General features: G+C 44.2%; 1 protein-coding gene across 2 annotated transcripts in view; it reads right to left on the bottom strand.

Annotated features, from left to right (window-relative positions):
* Positions 1-20,599, bottom strand: part of LOC119185328 (uncharacterized) — a 147,465-nt gene that overhangs the window by 67,084 nt on the left and 59,782 nt on the right. For both annotated transcript variants that reach the window (XM_075866348.1, XM_075866349.1), the window contains one exon: positions 14,137-14,175. In XM_075866348.1, coding sequence (XP_075722463.1) covers positions 14,137-14,175 — 39 coding nt within the window. The remainder of the gene's footprint in view (positions 1-14,136; positions 14,176-20,599) is intronic.

Below are 20,599 nucleotides of genomic sequence, written 5' to 3'. Positions count from 1 at the left end.
ACTTTACACAGCCGCATATGTTTCATATGACCCGTTCTTCGCAGTGGCGTAACGATACCAGCAGCAACGTAGATACCGGACAACAGCCGAAGAGGTTATCTGATATGAGACAACGCTGTTCACGAGAATTTCAGCCCTAGCTATCACTACCTGAGTCAACTTCAGCGGTTGGCACCTAACTATAATTCGGGTTAACCTGATGTGATGGCCGTATTGTTGGAGTATATACCTAATCATTCATAGCCAGCGCTTCAGCCATAGTTGATCTTTCATGAACATTACGGTCCATTTCAAAAGTAGTTCCAAGACCTGGCATGGCTGTATGATAGAACACTTTACTGCCATCGAAAAGGTCGGCTTTGATTTCTGCTGAAACCATGACAGGTCTTATTTGCATTCTTCGAATAAATCTTGCCGATGTCAGCTTTCTCACTTACGCGTTAAAATTACCCGTGGAAATCTTGCCATTCGTGGGAAAATGTAAACTGTAAACCAAGTGTGGCAAATCTTTATGCCTGTGGCGCGTACCTGTGGACGGGTGTGTGCAGCACACTGGCGGAAAGTGCTTGACGAGGTACGCGACGGGATTGCGTCATCACGGATGTCTTGACCAACGAGTCATAATCGTCAAACTATATTTTCCTCCCATACTGACTCATATTTACACCATGTGAAGGGGGTGATCACTCAACCACGCCTTTGCAGTGGTTAATGCGTGTATGTATGTATATATATATATATATATATATATATATATATATATATATATATATATATATATATATATATATATATATATATATATATATATATATATATATATATATATATATATATATATATGAGCTCTAACAGAAAATAATGCCATGGAAAGTATTGAAGAAGGTATTAGACCGAATGGTAATGTAAATATGAAAAAAAGTGGGTGAAAAAATAACTTGCCGTGGGCAGGATCCGGATTTTGCCCACGGAAAATTATCTTTTCACCCACTTTTCTTCATATTTACATTACCATTCGGTGTAATACCTTCTTCTATTCTTTTCTTGGCATTAATTTCTGTTAGAGCTCATTATTATTGTGTAAAAACACGGAAAAACGAGCCCTTAGGTGTACACTTCTCTCCCTATATATATATATATATATATATATATATATATATATATATATATATATATATATAAAGCGAGAGGAAGATAGACAAGTAGAAGGACGCCCAAGTTCCCTGCAGTACACAAAGAAAGCCGGTGACTGGAGGTATATATCTAACCAGGCGTGGCCAGAAGAGACATGGGAGAGTTTGACGCGTGAGCGTTAAAACCCTTACCACGATACACAGCGTAGCACCGGTGAAAGTGCTCTAAGGAACCAAGATTAGGCCAAGCCTGAGTGCTGGCACCGGCACGATGCGTAATTGCTGAGAACGAACACGAAAACAAAATGGTGGCAGCTTGATCTCGCGTATTACTCGATACGAAGTAAAAAAAAACACATAAGTAAGTTTTGCTTCTATGTTTTAGTATACTTCAAGATTTTATTCAGGCAAAAGATTGCATAAATTGCACACGTCACCTCGAAAGATTCTCGCAGCATCATCTACTACTTTGACGTGCGATATACCATTCCTTGTTGTGTACGTCACCTCCACCATGTTGGGCATGCCCCCGTGAGATGAAAGTCAAGTGGCGTACACTATCACGTTGCGAATTTCGGCAAATGAGATCATGAGTGCCCAGAGCATGCATTCCTCTTGCATTCTCGAAATTGTCAAACCTGGTGAAGAGCCATTTATTGTGTTCAGAGACGGAACAGAAACGGGCTCTTTGCGGTTAGACGAAGTGATCACGATAGAAAAAGACCCTTCTATGCTAATATCACTCTGGCTATTTGCTACCATATTGCCCTTCTTAGACATTACGTAAAAAACTCGACCTAGATACATTTTTATTGATGGTCTAGTCCATGCTAGATTAGAAAAAAGAACCCTAGTCTGCGTACCCTGCAGGAAGAAAACTGTGTGAATACTCTCAATCACCGGTGCATTTGTAGAACCATAAGTTGAAACAATTCTGTTTGCTTTCCTGTCGCAAGCACAGATGCCACACGTGTTTCTTCGAAAATTCGAATTTTTCTAAAGCCCATTGTCCCGACATTTAGGAATATTATTAGGCCTGAAGCAGTGTTTGGATGGCCTATTTTTTCGCCTCAAACCCGGTTTGAGTGCCTAAATTCCGGCATCTAATTATCAGAGACACAATACATACTAGTGAGAATAGCAGAGATTCTTGTTGGTTGCAATAAAAGTTGCGTATTAGATTTAAACGTCAAAGTAAGTAAGCAAACATGTCGCAGGCAACAGACGCAGTTAGGTAACTGCGCAATAATATATTATTTCTATAATTACGTTCTCGGATTTCAAATTATATAAAGGTTTAACGGGTTACTATGACCGCCACTGAGCAAAAGTTCAATTTTATTTTCATGAGCATTTACCATCCTAATCCTAACGCTTTGCGAAGTGTGTTTCTAGTGTCTTTTCATTCGTTTCCGATCAGCGTTTATTTCATTGAGTGAGAAAATTAGCAGTGACCTTGTGCATAGCAGCTCGAAACTTTGCTGCCGTAGTGCTATGCCTCGTTTGAAACTGCAGTGCGCTTTTAGCGGCGGAAATGAAGTACGTTCACATTCATGCCATGCAAATATTTGTCAAAGTGTCTGTCAACTTGAACATGGAGGACCTTCGCTTTAGCAAAGACTAAATTTTTTTTAAAGGATGCCATCCTAGACAAGCAAATTGCGACATGTTAATTTAAGCGAATCGTGTATTTGATGCCGGGAGCCTCCCCATAAAAGTTTGGTGATGATGTTTGGTGCTTTGTGGCGCAAAGGCCATTTGGTGGCCGAAAAGCGCCAGTTCATAGGAGAAGGAATTTGGACAACAATTGTTATTGACGGCTGTATAAGAGTCTTAAAATTCCTAGCGCTAAGGCAGGTAACAACATAGAAGTAATGAAATTATGACCATGCCATGAAAAGTGTGTGGTGTTAACAGGTGACGAAAGTTTGTGATAATAAAAACCATAGTGGAGATGCATGGTATTACCACAAGTGCCTTGATTGTTCACCCCCTTGCGTCCAAGGGACGTGAGGCAAGTGCTTTGTTCAGTGTAGCCACCGCAGTGGAGACCTTTCTAGAAAAATCGTGTTACGCAAGCCCGGGTATACCACATGAAAGGTATGGAGTTCTCTAAAAAAGGCCAAAAACGATGTATGTATGAAAACTGGTTCCCTACCGATGAACATGGCCACACATGGCCAGATTACAAGACACAAAAACTAAGATTGACGTCGTCGACATATGCGCGGTAAAACATATTTCGAGGGATAGACAAGCGCGCCGAATTCATTTTTGTAATGAAACGTGTGCAGCTAAGTACTACCTTGTGGCACCCCTGTTTCTTGGACAAATGTTTGGGAAAGAATACTGCGCACTCGGTCATAGAATGTCCGATTTGACAAATAAATTTCGATTATGGTTAATCTTTTGCCACGCACGCCGAGGTGGGACAGGTGTCTTAATATTCCAAATCGCCATATTGTATCATAAGCCTTCCCGATATCAAGGAACACAGAGAAAAAATGTTGTTTGTGAATAAAAGCGTCTCTGATCTGTACCTCGATACAAACAAGGGGGTCGGTTGTGGATCTACCCTCTCGAAGCTCGCACTGAAATAGGTCGATTGATATGTGGGGTTTTAAGTTCCAAAACCACCATATGAATATGAGAGATGTCGTAGTAGAGGGCTCCGGAAATTTTGACCACCTTGGATTCTTTAACCTGCACCCAAATCTGAGCACACCGGCCTACATCATTTCTGCCTGCATCGGAAATGCAGCCACCGCAGCGGGGATTCGATCCCGCGACCTGCGAGTCAGCAGCCGAGTACCTTAACCACTAGACCACCGCGGTGGGGCACACCGAAATGGGTCGAGCATATTGTTTGTTTAAAGAAATTGTACAAGTCGGCAGTTTATAATTCTGCGAAAGTTCACATAGGCAGCTTGTAAATGCAATAGGCCTACAAGTCGAAACGAAGAAGGGTCTTTGCTCACTTTTAAAATGGAAAATAACAATAGCCTTATTCCTGCAAGTACGGATAAGGCCAGAAAACCAGATATCATTGTGCGAGCAAAGCAAGTTTTTTTTTCGTTTCCATTGGTAGGTTTCTCAACTTATTGTACACATTAGATCAGAACCTGGGGTGAAATTACTGCAGGAGTTTAGGGATTTTTGGAGCTCAGCTAAGCTGAAAGCTCGGTTGTATGCTTCGTGTTTTGTACATTTGTGTTCAAGATTCATTTTCTCAATTCTATTTTGTAATTCTCGAAAGCGTCAATATAGTTTGACGAGCTGGACACTCGTTCAAATTGTGCACCGAGGAAGTTCGCCTGATCTTTAAGGCTGTCACCATGTGTGTTTATTAGTGAGAGTGATTATGCTTGTCTTCCCACTATTCTCATAACCATGAATGGATGCCTGATATAATAATGTGCCAACTTTTCCTTCTGGTCTCTAGAAGCGTCCTATTGCCTTGAGACGTTATGCTTTTAATATTTTCAAGATTCGCCGCTGTTGGAAAGTACCGGAGCAGCCTCCTCACCTTATTGTTTTCTTTTTACGTGAATTCTGACACTCACTGTTGCACTAAAATACGTGTCGCCTGACAGACAGCCCAGTCTGTGGGATACACTTTGTTGCAGCATCAATAAGAAGTGCAGTAAAAAATTCTACAGCGGCATCTCTACTTAATTCACATATGTTCGACCAACTCAAGCAATTAGCTTCTCGGAACTTGTGCCAATCCACTTTGTTTGTCTGCCATCTGGGAACCTGTGGAGGCCCTTTGTCTAAATATGTGCTTAGAACGATCGGAAAGTGATCACTTTCGAAAGGATTGTTGATCACTCTTCATTGAAGCAGGGGTACAAGCGATGGGCACACAAAGCTGAGAAGTATGCATCAGTAGGTCTCGTTGGCACTTTCCTAGTCAACTGACACGTGCCCAAAGAAAAGAGGAACTGTTTGATTAGGGGGCCTCGTGCATCGTAGCGAGAGTCGCCCCATAGACCGTTATGTGCATTTAAGCCCCCAAGAACCACTTAAGGTTCCGGTAGTTCATCTATCAGGGGTTCGAATTCATCTTTTTCGAGAGGGTATTGTGGAGGTATGTAAAAAGAGCAGATGTTGAAAAGGTTGTTCAAAAGAACTGCGCAAACATGCACTGCTTTAAGGAAGGTTTGTAGTGGTAGATGTGCACATGCTATGCCCTGATAAACTATAATGGCCACAACACTAGATGGTGCTACAGCGTCATTGCGGTTCTTTTTGAATATTACACAATGACGTAGAAAATTGGAGTTCCTGGAATTTAAGAGTGTATCTTAGTACACACAGCACTTTTAGTGAATGTTTGTGTAAGAGTTCCCGGATATCGTCAAGGTTTCTAAGCAGTCCTTTTACGTTCCATTGTAAATTTTGTGTATATATGCGAGGGTAAATGAGTGCTGTGTGTACTGAACGAAGTTGTACATTAAATCAGGAGTCATAGACAGGCCCAGTGATGATGTTTGACTTTCTGGGGTGCTCCAATAAGCCGCACCTGTCCTTCGGCACCGAGGACACCGCTGGACGTTGTTGTGTTCATCAACTCGGACGAGGTGCTGGATGCCCGCTCGTGGTTCACGCTTGCGGGAACGAAAGTCTCAGGGCTCTTTATCAAAGCAGAATGCCCTGGATGTTCAGGTCTGGAGGCCTGCAAGCCTTTCGGTGGCGGGAAAGTATGTGCTACTTCCGCTGAGGGGGTGAATGGCGCTGCCACCCGTCCACTTTATGTGGTACATGCGGGTGCCGCTAATTTCTGCGGCACTTCTTCCTTTCATGCCACCTCCGCGAACGAAGGACCCTGCATAGGTAGACGGCCTCTCTAAACGAGATGATTCCATTTACTTTGAGCGTAAGTATTTCTTTTTTGTGTTTCCATGTAGGACATGTGCGAGAGTAAGCGTGATGTGCACCTTCGCAGTTTGCGCAGTGGCGAGTTTTTTCTTCACAGTTTTCTGTAACGTGTTCGTGCGAACTAGACTTTGCACAGATTTGACGGCCGCGGAAGGTCTGAGAAGCGTGGCTGAAACAATGGCACTCAAAACAACGTTGGGGGTTGGCGATGTAGGGTCGGACCATTAACTTTAGGTAGCCTGTTTCAATATATTCTGAAAGTGTGGTTGTACGAAATGTAAGAATAAGGTGCTTTTTCGGTTTTTTGTTTTCACGCCTGATCTTAATTTCTGAACATGCGTAACGTGCTGCTCGTTCAAGCCCTCGAGGGGCTCACTTACTGTCAGGTCGATGAGGTCTTGATCAAACACTGCGCCTCGGGAACTGTTCAGGGAACGATGTGGTGTGACAGATACCGCTGTGGTTCCGAAGGAGGTGAGCTTTGAATGATTCTTGTACTGGGCCTTGCTTTGTACTTCGAGAAGGTCACCGCCGTCATGCGTGTAGGCTAACTGTCTAGAACAAGGGTATTGGTGAGGCATATTGAAACGACAAATGGAGATATTTTATTGCGTTCTTTTGTGTTTCCCAGTCAATAACATGGAAGCGCGGGAAGGTTTCTTTGGGTTTTAAGAAAACATTCAGCGTTTTTTCGGTGCAGCTTCCAAAGGAGGAGGGCGATCAGACAGTTTAGGGAATAGAAAAGAGGCCATAAAGAATTTATAAATCGTGCAGCCATACCAACTGCCCGCCATGGAGCAAAACATAAGGAAACATACTAGTACTTTGGTACGCACACTTTTTGGGGGGAGACGATCAAGTAGCCAAGAAAATGACGCTGTTCGCATAGTATTTTGGCTGTTTCGGCAACAATGGCGGCCACCCATCATGGAGCTCCACTAGGAAACAGTGAAGCGCTTGCATAGGACAGCAGACGCCAGCTGTACATTGCCGCTCTAACGAAATATAACTGCCGCGATGTAGCAACTACACGAGGTTATCCCTCGCCGCCGAAAAGTTCTGAAGTATATAGAAGAAACACGATGTCAGGACAAGTATGAAGTAGGGTATAAAGACGAAGATCTAGGGAGAGAAAGAGATAATTAAAGGCGACTGCCAATTTCCCCTGGCTGGGTCGACCCAGGAGTGCCATCTATGTCAAGTCGGCGCCAAAGGGGTGGGTTGCCTCTGCCGGGTGGCCTTGAAGCTCCAATCACCCAGCGTTGGCTCAACCACCAGGATCCCTTTTTGCCAGGACCTGGCAAAGCCACGCGCGGCTAGGCATTGGAGGGAGTCGAAACATTTTGTTAACTCGGGTCCGTGGTGTCGCTACACCCCAAATGCCTACGACGAACATTAGGAAATGCGTGAAGGTAAGTCTCGGCTCACCAGCTTGTTATCAGCTTTCCGCACGAGCAAGGAAGAGCATATTTAGGGGAGCCACACTCATCGCTATCACGCCGCCGCGGTGGTCTAGTGACTAAGGTACTCGGCTGCTGACCCGCAGGTAGCGGGTTCAAAACCCGGTGGCGGCGGCTGCATATGCGATGGAGGCGTAAATGTTCTAGGCCCCTGTGCCAAGATTTGGGCGCACGGTAAAGAACCCCAGGTGGTCGAAATTTCCGGTGTCCTTCACTACGGCGTCTCTCATATTCATATGACGACTTTGGGACGCTCAACTACACATATCTATCAATCCACTCATCGCTAACAAGACCAAAGGGACAAATTATATGATGGTATCATTGGCGGTTCAGGAATTCTGCGCGTAACTGCGTTCAAGCTTGTGCGTGCTCGTGCAACTATCCCGGCAAGCACTGAAGATGAACAGTGCTTACATGTCGTCATCAAACTGTCTCATTGCATTTTCGGTATCTACGCAAGAGAGTGGACGTCTTTCTATTCCACCCATGGCCGAGGTAAGCGTGGTGCTGACATCCCAAACTGAAGGAAAATAATGCCAGTACATCGCCACTTTAAGCCGTATAAAAAGGTGATACGAACATATGGGAATCGTTCGCTAATGCTGGACGTTCAGGTGGGTGTACATAGACGCTGGCGTCAAGTTTGTCATATTGACTGCTGTCTTCCTTCAACACTTTGGTTTGTTTGCCGATGTTCGGGACAAACAGCGCCAGAATACTGTGTGTTGTGCAGGGTTGCAAGGCAGGGCATGTTTGCGGTCTTAACTCAGGCTCACCTTAATCTGTCCCTCTAAAGAATCATGCTTCACTGCCATAGTAGAAGAGTTCTCTGAGCTGACGCGACACTATCAGGCATTCACCGAACACAAATACAATTGTTCAGCACCGCATAGAAACCACAAGACCACCAGTATACGCTCGGTTCCAGCGTCTTCACCCGATAAGCTACACCTAGCGCAATAGGCGTTTTCGCCTATGATGAAACCCAGCTTAGTATGTCCTTCATGCCGCATGTATGCGTCGCCTCTTCCCCTGGCTCGCAATGAAAGTGGCTGTGATTGGCGCCCTCGAGCGAATTAGAGGGCGCCATACCGTGTGACAGTACCGGATCATTACCCAGTGCCACACGTCAGTGGTCTCACATCCTGCCTCCATGGCGCTAGCGTCTTCTCAAAAATAGGTCTTGCGAGGGCATACCATTTAATACTGGTATCACACAGAGTGCTCAGAAGACTGCAATAACAGCACCGGTTGGAATGTTCAAATTTCTACAAATGCCTCTCGGCTTACGTAATCGTGGCAAAACTCTTCAATTGCTCATAGATGGCGTTGTCCATGGCCTCGACGTTTGAATTGTTTGCCTGCATATTATGGTGATGTCTAGCTGCTTGCTCGAAGAGCACTAGAGTCATCGTCATTGCATGCAATAATGGCATGCAGAGCACAACATTGTTAATCATGAAGTGCGCATACCATCTCAAGTTTCACTGCCACAAGCACCAGCAGCAGAGAAGACTCAACCGGCCCAACCGGTCATCGATAGGTTCACGTGCGGTGTCGCCACACAAGACTTCTGTTACAAATATTTCACAAACCACAACTGAATGTTGACCTATTCACAAATGCAAAGTGGGCGAGGGGGTATTGTAGCATCGTGAAACAGTGTTTCCGTGCGCAAGGTCAGGGGTTCGTGCGCGAGGAGCCTCGTGACCTTTCTTCGTGATCATAGGCAAAATACAAGTTCAGCTGTTGTTTGGGACTGGTGTCGCGTCTACTGTCTTAGCTCAGCCTGGCTGAGCGTTCCAACAACAACGTTGGATAAAGATACGGGTTTTGTACATTTTTAAAAATATATGCCTATGATGCTGCGGGTAGCGTGTATAGTTTTAGTTAACGCAAAACAAAAGGTGATGCGTTCAACATCTGCCGACAAAATGTTTGCAGTACTTTCTCATCCAGTGCATATTTTTGCACCATTTCCGTGAAAGAAATGTATCACAGACGTATTGGTCAACCCCGGTGTAAAACACTTTCATATTAACTCTTTTCAGCATGGTCGTCACCCCACGCATCCACGTTTTCCTCATTTGTTTTCTGCTTGAAGCTCGTTAGCCCCGCGTATCGGATTTTAAATGGTGTCTTCAATAAAACGTTCGGCAATCTGACAAATATAACACTACTTCATCTGGGTTTCAATGCGACTTGGTGCGTTACTTTTCTTCCGGAAGAGCATCGTCCTCAAGAGGCGCTAAACAGTGGACTCAAGATATCTTTAAAGATATGCAGGTATGTGGTGTTCGTATTATGTTGACAGTGCACAAAGAAAGTTGTTATAGTAGGTAAAACTAAGGACTTCAGAAATGAAGATCTACACTTTCTTTCAAAGCGACAAGTGAATCCTTACTGCATGGTGGTAACCTCAGGTGGCCACCTAGCACCTTTTTAACTTCAATTGCCAGTTTATTCTGTCTGGCGAGAAAATCATTTTCTGTTAAAGAGTTTCCCCGTCACTGTTTCCCCGTCAAAAGTAGAGTACTGTGCATGAAATTTTCAGATATGACGATATTTTTCTTGAAACTTTTCCTCACCTGAAATTACGCCAGGGAAATCAGTTCTCTTACTAACACGTCTTTTCATTGTCAGCTATCTTTTAACGAACCTTTAAATAGTCGAGATCTCAAGATTCATTGAAATACTGTTTTAAATTTGTACCGGGACCGTAAAATAAAGGCATAGCTTAGATACTACTAAATTGTGTTGTATAACCAAGAATAACCGAAATAACACAATCACAGCAATCAACAAAAATGATGCGCAGCTGCATCGTGTACAGCATTGCATTTCTTATCCACAAAGTTCAAAAGACGATAAAGTCAAATGATATTCTGCATACATTAATTTAAGACAAAGCGAAGTACGTTTTAATATGTGGTTCCACCAGAAAATAGAAAGCCCACAATGAAATGCTACTCCCAAACAGACTCGGAAAACCACACAGAGCAGTATCAATAGCTGCACTAACTCAATATTCTACTGTGCATTGTTATGACCGTCGTCAGTAGGCACCAAGTTGTCACTGCGAAACGTAGCCAGGCAGCGCTCTCACGCCCGGAACCCCAGTTCTCTCGGAACCAGCGTCCAGCGTCGGGGAGTCACAAATGGATTAGACGACGGTCTGTGAGATAATGTCCCTACAAGCAATTCCTTCGGGCTGGCTTGTTTAGCGAGACGGCAAAGCAGACAGACCGCACAGGTCGCGTCTCTAAGATTCAAGTATCTACTCCTTGGCTGCACTTCCTGGGAAAGGCGGCAGAAGCCACCCAACCGCCAAATTGTTCCGGGAAGGAACGCCATTTCCCCTCTTCTCAGAGCATTGCGTCAAGAGGTTTAATAACTATTCGGCAAACCGTGCGTTACGTAGCGATGCCCTCTGGGTGGTGTTTTGTGTGTGTGATTGGTGTTCCACTCAAAGAATAGGAGCCTGACAGGGCTTAAAACGACGCCGCAGATTGCTGGACGTCGCTCTGAACCATGTAACGGTTCAAGCACCACGCTCGTGGTTTGTAAAACCCCTAACCTTACTATGCTGTAAACAAGTGTTAAGAATGCCATAAACCTGTTTGTTTTTCGCATCCTCTACTTGTCAGTGTTCGTTTCCTCAACCCGAAGTTACGCCACGCTACCAGAAAAGACCTGGAAGACCCCGGTCGGCAACAACGGGTGCTCAGTGCAGGAATTCGGAGCGACTACTGGTGAACAGCGCGAGGATCCGCAACAACTGGTGATCCGCGCTGGGATCCGCAAGTACTGGCGGGCAGCGGTCGGATACGAAGCTACCAGAGACAACAAAAGTCGGCCCACGGGAAGCAGCTGGCTCGAGACATGAATCCCATATGTGTGAGTGCTTGGCTTTTCCTTTGAGTGAACCAGGTTTTAAAAGAGGGTAAAATTTAGGGCTGGTAATTAACTTTGCCGAAAGACTCAGTTTCGTCGTTTCGGGAGAATTTTTTTGGAAGTAGCGAGCCCTCAGTACTGTCATGGACTTACGGGAGCTGCAGAAGTCTGACTTGCTGCGGTTGTTTGAGGAATTGGGGATCGATAGAAAGGGTTTGGCACAAATACCCATAATCGTTTAAGTGACTAATGATTTGGGGGCTGATGATGAGGAGCTCTGTGAAGCATGGGACCTCATCAGTCAAGGAAGCAGACGACAGTGTAACGAGGAAAGATGCGCTCTACTTAAGCGAGAAATGGTGTTCTCGAGAGATAAATTACTGCGCTTCAGGAAAGGAGTGTGCTTGCATTATGTAGGCCACTCATCAGTTGCAGTGTTACCTCAGAGATGATAAATTTAAAGTGGAGACAGACCAATGTCTTGTTACTTGGTTGCAAACCGTGACATCGAGGAACAGTCGCCTTGAGAGGTGCAGCTAGATTTTTCAAAAATTGTCAGTTTCACATTTAGTATAAGAAGTGCAAAATGAAAGGAAACGCTGACGGGCTCAGCCACTCTTTGTAAGGCATTCTGGGGTCCTCTTGATGTACCAAAATTGATATTTTAGTTTTTTCGTGCAACTCATTATGTGAATTGTGTAAGGTAGCGCGTCTAGTTACTCAGCGCAATTGAGTCCGGAGAGTTCTGAATGTGAGCTTTTGCTAAAGCTAGTCATGAAAATTGGTTTGCCATCGCTCTTTTGGCTTGGTTTGTTCGGAGGGGGCCGAGTACTTGCTTGTGCAGGGGGCTGAGTTTCAGAGACACCGTTGAAGATTTCGGCAATTACCCAGACATTGCAACAAGCTAAGGCGAGTTCCTAGCATTCAACTACAGACCCTCTCCCCGTCCCTTCGAGCAGCAGCGTTGACTGCTGCCCTCCATCACTCATCTGGCGAGGGGGAAGCTGTTATGACCATCGTCAGTAGGCGCCAAGCTGCCGCTGCGAAACGTAGCTGTGCAGCGCTCCACAGCCCAGAACCCCAGTTTTCTCTGAACCAGCATCCAGCTGCGGGGAGCGACAAAGGGAAGAGAAGACGGTCCGTGAGCCAATTCCCTACAAGCAATTTCTTCGGGTCGGTTTGTTCCTCGGGATGACAAAGCAGACCGGAGGAAGAAATTCCAACGGGCGGCAAAGCAGACCGACCGCACAGTTGTTTCTACGCGATTGAAGTATCCACTCCTTGGCTGCCCTTCCTGGAAAAGGCGGGAGAAGCAACCCAACTACCAAATTGTTCCGGGAAGGAACCCTATTTCCCCTCTTCTCAGACCACTGCGTCAAGAGGTGCAAAAACTATTCGGCGGACCCTGCGTTACAGACAGATGCCCTGAGGGTAGTGTTTTGTGTGTGTGATTGGTGTTTCACTCAAGGAGGACGAGCGCGACAGGGCTTAAAAATATGCCGCAGATTGCTGGACGTCGCTCTGAACCATGTAACGGTTAAACCACGATGCTCGTGGTTTGTGACACCCCTAACCTTTCTTTGCTGTAAATAAGTGTAAATAGTGCCATAAACCAGTTTGTTTTTTGTATCTTCTACTTGTCAGCGTTCGTTTTCTCAACCAGAAGTTACGCCACACTACCACAAAAGAACGGGTAGACCCTGGTCGGCAATAATGGGTGCTCAGCGCTGGGATTCGAAGCGACTACGGGTGAACAGCGCCGGGATCCGAAACAGCATACACAGTATTCCATAGTCAAATGCTTCTGTACATCCTGTTAAGCATGGGTCCAAAGAGTTGAACTTCGATTGACACGACAGAAGAAACTGGCCTTAGAAGAAGTGTGGTAGGTATGCTTCGCACGTGCAAACGCGTCATTGCAAGCCGTAGGAGTTGGAGCCTTCAATAGATTGCGCAGTTTTGTTAGCAGATGCTAGAGGGCGACTATCTAAGCCATATCTCGTCGGGAACACCTCAACCCTATTTATTTGTGTGAAACCATTTGTTTTTCCGAGCATTTTCAATAAACAATCGAAACACAAGTACCTTCATTTACCAACTCATGAATATTGGTCAGCACAGGGCCTGCAATGAATGTCTCTGTGGAACAAGCAATAATTTAGAGCACAATGTCTTGAAATTGGTTCCCATTTTTAAAAGAAACTTAGTAATGTAGCAAATGTAGCACATATGCAACTTTGTTTTAAGCATATAACTTCCTTTTCGTCGTCCACTGTAAACTTGTGCATCTGTCGCACGCTTTCACTGCATGCGAAAACGTATAAAATATTGGCCACTGGGGGAAACAAACCCTTATACACATTTTCGTCTAAATAGGTCTTCACCAAAGCACCCTGTTTGTGTATACTATTGTATTTGAATCTGATCAAGTAAGCCTTGCTTCATAAACAAGGTTGGGAGAATTTATGGTGAAAGTTTAGCGAGAATTATCACAAGGTGCGTAAGCAGAGAAAGCTTGACTGTTGTTCATAGACGAACTAGAATGAAGAACGCTTTGCGCAAAATCAACGGTCATGTCTCTTACTGTTGCTTCAGTTTTCATAAAGTCTTTATACTAATATTTCATGCAACGCAACACTAATACCGGTGTGATTTTCTTCCATACTGTTGCGAGTGCGAATTGGTTTAATACCACATAGACATCATGTGAAGTATTTTCGGAACATCAATAATTAACGTAGTTAAACCTGAGAGGAAACACTCACCCTACTAGGACCAGGAATCGGGCTCGGTGACCATGCAGCCTGAAAATAGTAAAACAGAAGCAAGATGCTGTATATTGTTTTGACATCACTACCTACAAATTAATCGTGAGAAGTTTTTAGTTATTCACATTATAGCGGATATTTGTTTTTGCGCAGGTTGATTCAGCTTGGAAACGGCGTGTTTGAAGACATTTTAACGTTGAAGTTTTGGTAACAGAAGCATTACGATAGCTTTTGAAAGTTAGTTGCTTTTTGAAGGCTTTTCCGCACTGTAAGTTGTATGTTATAAAGTGGGATTAGGCTACCTGAGTGGCACTGTGCTTCAATTTCTAAATTATGAAACATGCATTGCGTCGGTATGTTGGGCACTAATTTTACTGCTGTGATCAAACGCGCTGATGCTGTTAAAATTTCTTGTCAGTTGCAGGAACTAGTTCTTCATTTTGAGTACTTGTTTCGGTTCACTCACAGAATAAGTGCATTTTATATGTAATTAGAGTCACTTTATTTCACTCTGGTTTAAATTTTATGAAGTTGAAAATGCATTCCAGTACTGACGTGCTACCGTCTTGTTTAAATACTAGTATACTGCGCACGTGGTGAACTAACTACTTCGACGTCTACTCAAACTTTCAACGCGTTATGATCAAGCTTGCAAAACTAGTTTAAGAATACGCCCCACGTTGCTTTCTTTATTTTAATAAACAAGTATGGCTTGACATAGATTGAAAGCTCCACGCACTTCTGTGTTCAACTTACAAAATTAGCTGAGACAAAAACGTTGGTGTGGTATGACATTAGGGTTCTCGTTTTTGTAACAATAAAGAAGTTCACAGCACGTAGTCTTTGTGTGCAAAATCAGCCGCATCGACACAATGTATTCAATTGTTGCTGTATTGCTCAATAATGAGTTATGGGTAAGAAATGGTCCTAAGTAATGAAAAAGACGCACCTTTGTCGCTAATACGTCTTCTGTTTTGTCTAGGTATGCAATTGCTTAGTCAAAAGTTTTTTCGTTGCTGGCCTAGCGCTCATCATACTCTAGTGTTGATCCGAAGGTCGAGAGATAAAGTTGTAGCCAGGCTGGGCCTTGCATTTCAATGGAAATCCGCGCAGTTAAATTTATGTGCCTTTTGAAAAGGCGCTGGTGGTTTAAGTTTCTGCACACTTTCATTATGCCATTTGTCATAGTGAAACCGTTGAATTTGGGCATAAAACTACTCAAAGTTTATCAATCTCTTTAAACCTAACAAAGCGACTGTACCAGCCGGTACGTCTTTATTATTTCTTTCTTCAAGCACCACCCCGCAATGCTTTAAGATGTCATAGCAGAAGTGTAAAAGTGTATAATAATCAGTGTAAAATAGAAGTGTAAAATAATCATGCCTTTATTACAACAGCACACTTCACCTCTACACTACGGATTCCACTGAACAATAGTTTTAGCAAAGAAAAATTTAGCACACATGTTTGTCATCGCATGGTTGAAACGTTTCTTAAAAGGTGGTTAAGAGTTCTTTTCGCGTTTGATTTGCCCACAGTTTTTGTTTCGCCATAATTTCTCAAGACAAAGCTAGCAGACCAAGTTTTATTAATTTTTGTAGTTCATCGTGTAGGTTTTCATTTATAATAATTTGTGGAGTTTAACGTCCTGAAACTACAGTATGTATATAAGAGATGCCATATTGGAGAACTCAAGAAGTTTCAACCACCTGGGTTCTTTGTCGTGCACCCGAATCTGAGCACACCGGCCTACAGCATTATCGCTTCGACCAAAAAATGCAGCCACTGCCACCAGGAGATCTCGTCTGAGCTTGGTTCTAGACAGAACAGGCGCATTTCGTTATTGGCATAACACAAGTTAAAAAGGCCGTTATTTTAGAGGAAGGGCGGTGGGTTTAGCAGCAAATATTTCGAATTCCGCTGACTACAAGTGAGTGCCTACCACATTCAACAAGACGTCATCTGCATGAATGTACTGTGGACAGTTAGATGATAACGTAACACCTAATTACTTTTTTGTAGAATTGTATTTATCAGAATAGTGTTTATCACGCAAGCAGTTCAAATATCTCCTTCTTTCTTTCATAAAAAGATTTCATTTATATGCAGAGTAAAACGTCCTAAAACCATCATATGATTATGTCAGACGCCGTAATGCAGGAAACCGTACGCGCTCCCAAATGCGAGAGCACGGGCCTTAAGCATTCCCATGTTCCTAGATATTGCACTGGGCACATTTTTCACCAAGGAAACGTGGGATTTTCTTCGTGTTGAAGTTCACCTCCCAATTTAAACATCAAGTGTTAAAACATTGCAATCAAGTTGTGACATAAAATGTTCTTGACCACACTTTATTTTAATCATAAAGACAATCGTCGTTAAAAAACTGCATGTGAAAAAGTAGTGCCCAGAGTAGTATCATTTATATAGAGCAAAAACAAATGTACGCCTGACATTGAGCACTGTGAGACACCTGTGGTCCTTTTGACACACGGTGAGTTTTTACCGCTTAGAAAAACACAATTGTGACTACCAGACAGTTTTAAAATATTATGAGTACAAATCCATTTGTATTTACCATCGAACATTTTAGGTGGATTACCCAGAAATTATTGTGAAACAGTTTACCACGTCTTACCAACGTCTGTCAAAACACAATCTGTTTCCACTCCTTTATGAATTCATGCACCGATTCGTGACAAAATTCAATAGGTTGACTTGTGAAACAAATACACTTTCACATTTGCTATATGAAATTGCGAGGTAGTAGCTTGGAAAATGCGAGCATAGCAGACGACAGCGCCACGTCATCTGGAAGATCACAACAATGAAAGAGCACTGAAGCGCGTCTATTGAAGAAAGAAGAGAAAGGGCTCGCACCGGACGGAGCTGTTGGAATGTCGACAAGATAACGCAATAGAGCCTAGAGCAAATCCGCAACTACGCGCGAGGTTCGAAAGGCCTGGTTCCTGTCCTGGTGTGGCTAGGCACGAGTTCTGGGTGAATGACCCATCAGACATCTGCGGTACGGTGAGTGTCCTCGGAACACCAGAGCTACCGACCATGTCCAGCGAGCCGACGTCGCTCACAGCGTGCAGCTACGCCTATGCCTGGCGATGCCTTCCGCAGCGAGACGCTGATCCGTGCACCCAAGCGACAACTGCATTTGAGCAAGCAACGCGTTTCAGTTCAAGGCACCGAGCTACGGCACAGACTGTGAGACTGGTTACTTTTTTCTTATGTGTGTTAACGGCGTGCGTGTACGGCGACTGTATTTTTTAAACGTTTTTTTTTCTCGTCCATGACAACAAAATTTTGTTTTCCGCACCGTATTCGTCTTTTCCGCGTCACACGCCTTCCTACGTGCCGAACCTAACCACCGCATATCTGGCGTCCGCGAGACAGGACTGCTCTTTTTCACTCTAAGAAGAGCATCAAAACGCATATAAGTACGTGATGGTCGATGATGGAGGCAGATAAGCTGACGGCGATCGGAACGAAATTGTGGTTTAGTTGCTCAACACTAAAAGATTGAATGGACAAAGAACGCGCAAGCAAAAAAAGAGGCTCGTTACGCTTGTCTCGCTGAAAGAAATGCTGCAAAATAACGTGAGGCACAGCTAGTCAATAAATGAAAAGCTAAAATGGAAGTTGTTGAGCTGAAGTTAAGGTTGCATGAGTTAGGCGTGACCGCAGGTAGCACAACTACTGGGCACCTTACAAAGGGTGCGTCCGTAGGATCAACGCAGAGCTGGCAAAGTCCACCTAAATTCATCCTAGCTTTTAACGATGAACGCGATGAGCTCAACGCCTATATAGATCAATTTGAGTGCATCGCTACTAGTTAAGACTGGCCGCAAGACAATTGGGCACCATTGCTAAGCCTCTGCTTGACCAGAGAAGCCTTGAGTGCCATTAGTAGAATTGCACCTGAACATGCTATTGACTACTTAAAGTTGAAGAAAATATTACTAAAATGCTTCAAGGTCATGAAAGAAGGCTACCGGACAAAGTTTCGATGATCGAAACCAGATAATTTGAAAGTGGTCACGCATTTTGCAGGGCGTAAATTAGGTTATTTGACCATTGGCAAGAAATGTCCAAGACGCACCGAACCTACAATGCTCGGCGAGACAAAATTGTTTCGGAGCAGTTTCTCGTACAATGCCAAAAGAATCTCGCTGTGTTTTATTGAAGAAAGAAGCTGTGGAAGCCTTGAAAAATTGCGGGAGATACAGACCGCTACTAGGAGGCCCAGGGGCTCATTAAACTTGGCAAAAGTAAAGACTATAACCTGAGCAAGCCCCCAACTCCAATGTTTGAGCGGCAAGACGAAAAAGAGAGACCGCAGTGCTTTCTTTGTAACAAAAAAGGGTCGCAGAGTGGTGATTGCTGCACCAACACAAAGAGTTTAGGTACAAAGCCAGCGTTTTGTAGAAAGTGTCGCGGCACCACGCATAAAGCAGGTGACTGCCCCCAGAAAGCCGACAGCGTTGAGGAGGCATCATGCCCTTTACAACAAAGAGATGAAGCCAAGTAATCATTGTAGAGTCATAGGCCTCCTTTTGTGATCCTTACAGTCTGGAGTGCACGGAAACGCACCCAGCCAAGCTGAAAGAAAAATCTATGCCCTAGAGTGAAGGTGTACTCTTAGGACATTCCGCAATAGCTCTGAGAGATGCGGGATGCGATTCAATCATTGCCAAAAGTTCTCTCGTAGCGGATAGTAAGCTGAATGAAAAGTTTTCCTCAATTTACCTCTCAGAAGAACGGTTGATGAAGCTGCCTGAAGCACACGTGGAAATTATTTCACCTTGCTTCACTGGCAAGACTCAAGCTCTTCATATGATTGCTCCTTCATATGATGTTGTTTTGGGAAATGTGGAAGGCGTTCGAGATGCTCACAGTTTTGATAGCGGTTGGAAGAGCCATCTTTACACCCGGAAAGCTACAAAAGAGTATTCTGGCGCAGAAAATTCTGGTTCGGCACACGGACTCTTCTATGCAAAGATTTTGGCATCGGCTGCAAGGAAAAGAGGTGTCAACACAAAAGTTCCAGCAGTAAACCGACAGACAGAAAGTCACATCTACTCCCTGCACCACCTATTAACTCCTAGGACATCAGCCCACAGGACTTTAGAACCAAACAGAATGAAGACAGCAGCCTGCGGATATGCTTCAAAGCCGTTAACCAAGAGGTCAAATCAAGGTTTGATAAAATATTATTCTTTATGAAGGATGGAATCTTCTATCGCTAGTACACCCTTCACTCTAGGAGGCAGGTAGGGCAGCTTGTGATACCAACGTGCCTCCGACAGTTTGTGATGAAAATGGCCCACGAAGTCATCCTTTCGTGACATCAGGGAAATAAACAAGGCAGAGACCGGGTACTCGAAGAGTTCTAGTGGCGAGGGGTTCAGTCAGACATTACACGGGTTTTCGAATCGCGCGACATATGTCAAAGAACTATTCCCGAGCACTTGGTGGGTCGTGTACCACTCGGCAACACTTTTACAGTTGACACTTTGTTCGATAGAGTAGCCCTTGATATCATGGGTTCATTATCACTGATTTGAAAGGGCGGATATTGGTATGTATATGTACACATAATGATGGACATGGCAACGAATTATCCCAGTGCTGTAGCACTGCCAAGCACCATGCAGAAAAAGTCGCTGAAGCACTCCTGGAGATGTTTTCTCGTGTAGGAGTCCCACGGGAGATAATCAGTCAAAGAGGCACGTCATTCTCGCAACGTGTTATGAAGCAGCTAAGCCGACTTCTTCGACTGGAAACTTCTTCGACTGGGGAACTTTGACAGTGAAGTTCTCCAGTCGAGCTCAGGCTTTTCCCCATTCGACTTTCTCCATGGCCGTTACGTCAGAGGTCTCGTGGCGATATTGAAAGAATCATGGGCCACTGATCTTTTTTTTCTGAACTCTATTCAGACTGTCATGGTCTGGGATGAAGGGGCTAACCTTGACCTAAATTTTGATGATGATGTAAAAACATCCTTCGTGTACTTAGTCGAACAGCGGAATCGTTTGAACACACTTGCCATTTAGCCAAAGAGGAGCTTCAGAAATCGGAGATAGTACTGAAGAAGCCTTGTGACCAAAAGGACAGACACAGTCAATTATCTCCCAAAGACACGGTTTGTTACTGCTTTCATCGGATACAAACAAATCAGTTCTGACGTGGAAAAGGCCCTTCATTGTCCTTGAGAGGAGAAATGAAGCCGATTATGTATATGACCTTATTATCAGAAACAGGCTATCCCACATAAATCTACTGAAAAAGTATAAGGAACGGCCACCTGCACCACCGCTGGACGCATCAGCTGTTTGCCAGGCGGATGACACCGAAAGTGACGAGCTACTATGCGTACCAATCCAGCAAAAAAAAACCGTATGCCGATGGTCCGATATCGGAGTCACATTCTCCTACTTAGCACGTGGAA

The sequence above is a fragment of the Rhipicephalus microplus genome, chromosome 6, assembly GCF_043290135.1.
Source record: "Rhipicephalus microplus isolate Deutch F79 chromosome 6, USDA_Rmic, whole genome shotgun sequence".
Taxonomy (NCBI): Eukaryota; Metazoa; Arthropoda; class Arachnida; order Ixodida; family Ixodidae; genus Rhipicephalus; species Rhipicephalus microplus.
Note: the sequence above shows the minus strand (reverse complement) of the source record. Positions and strands in the feature narration are given on the sequence as shown.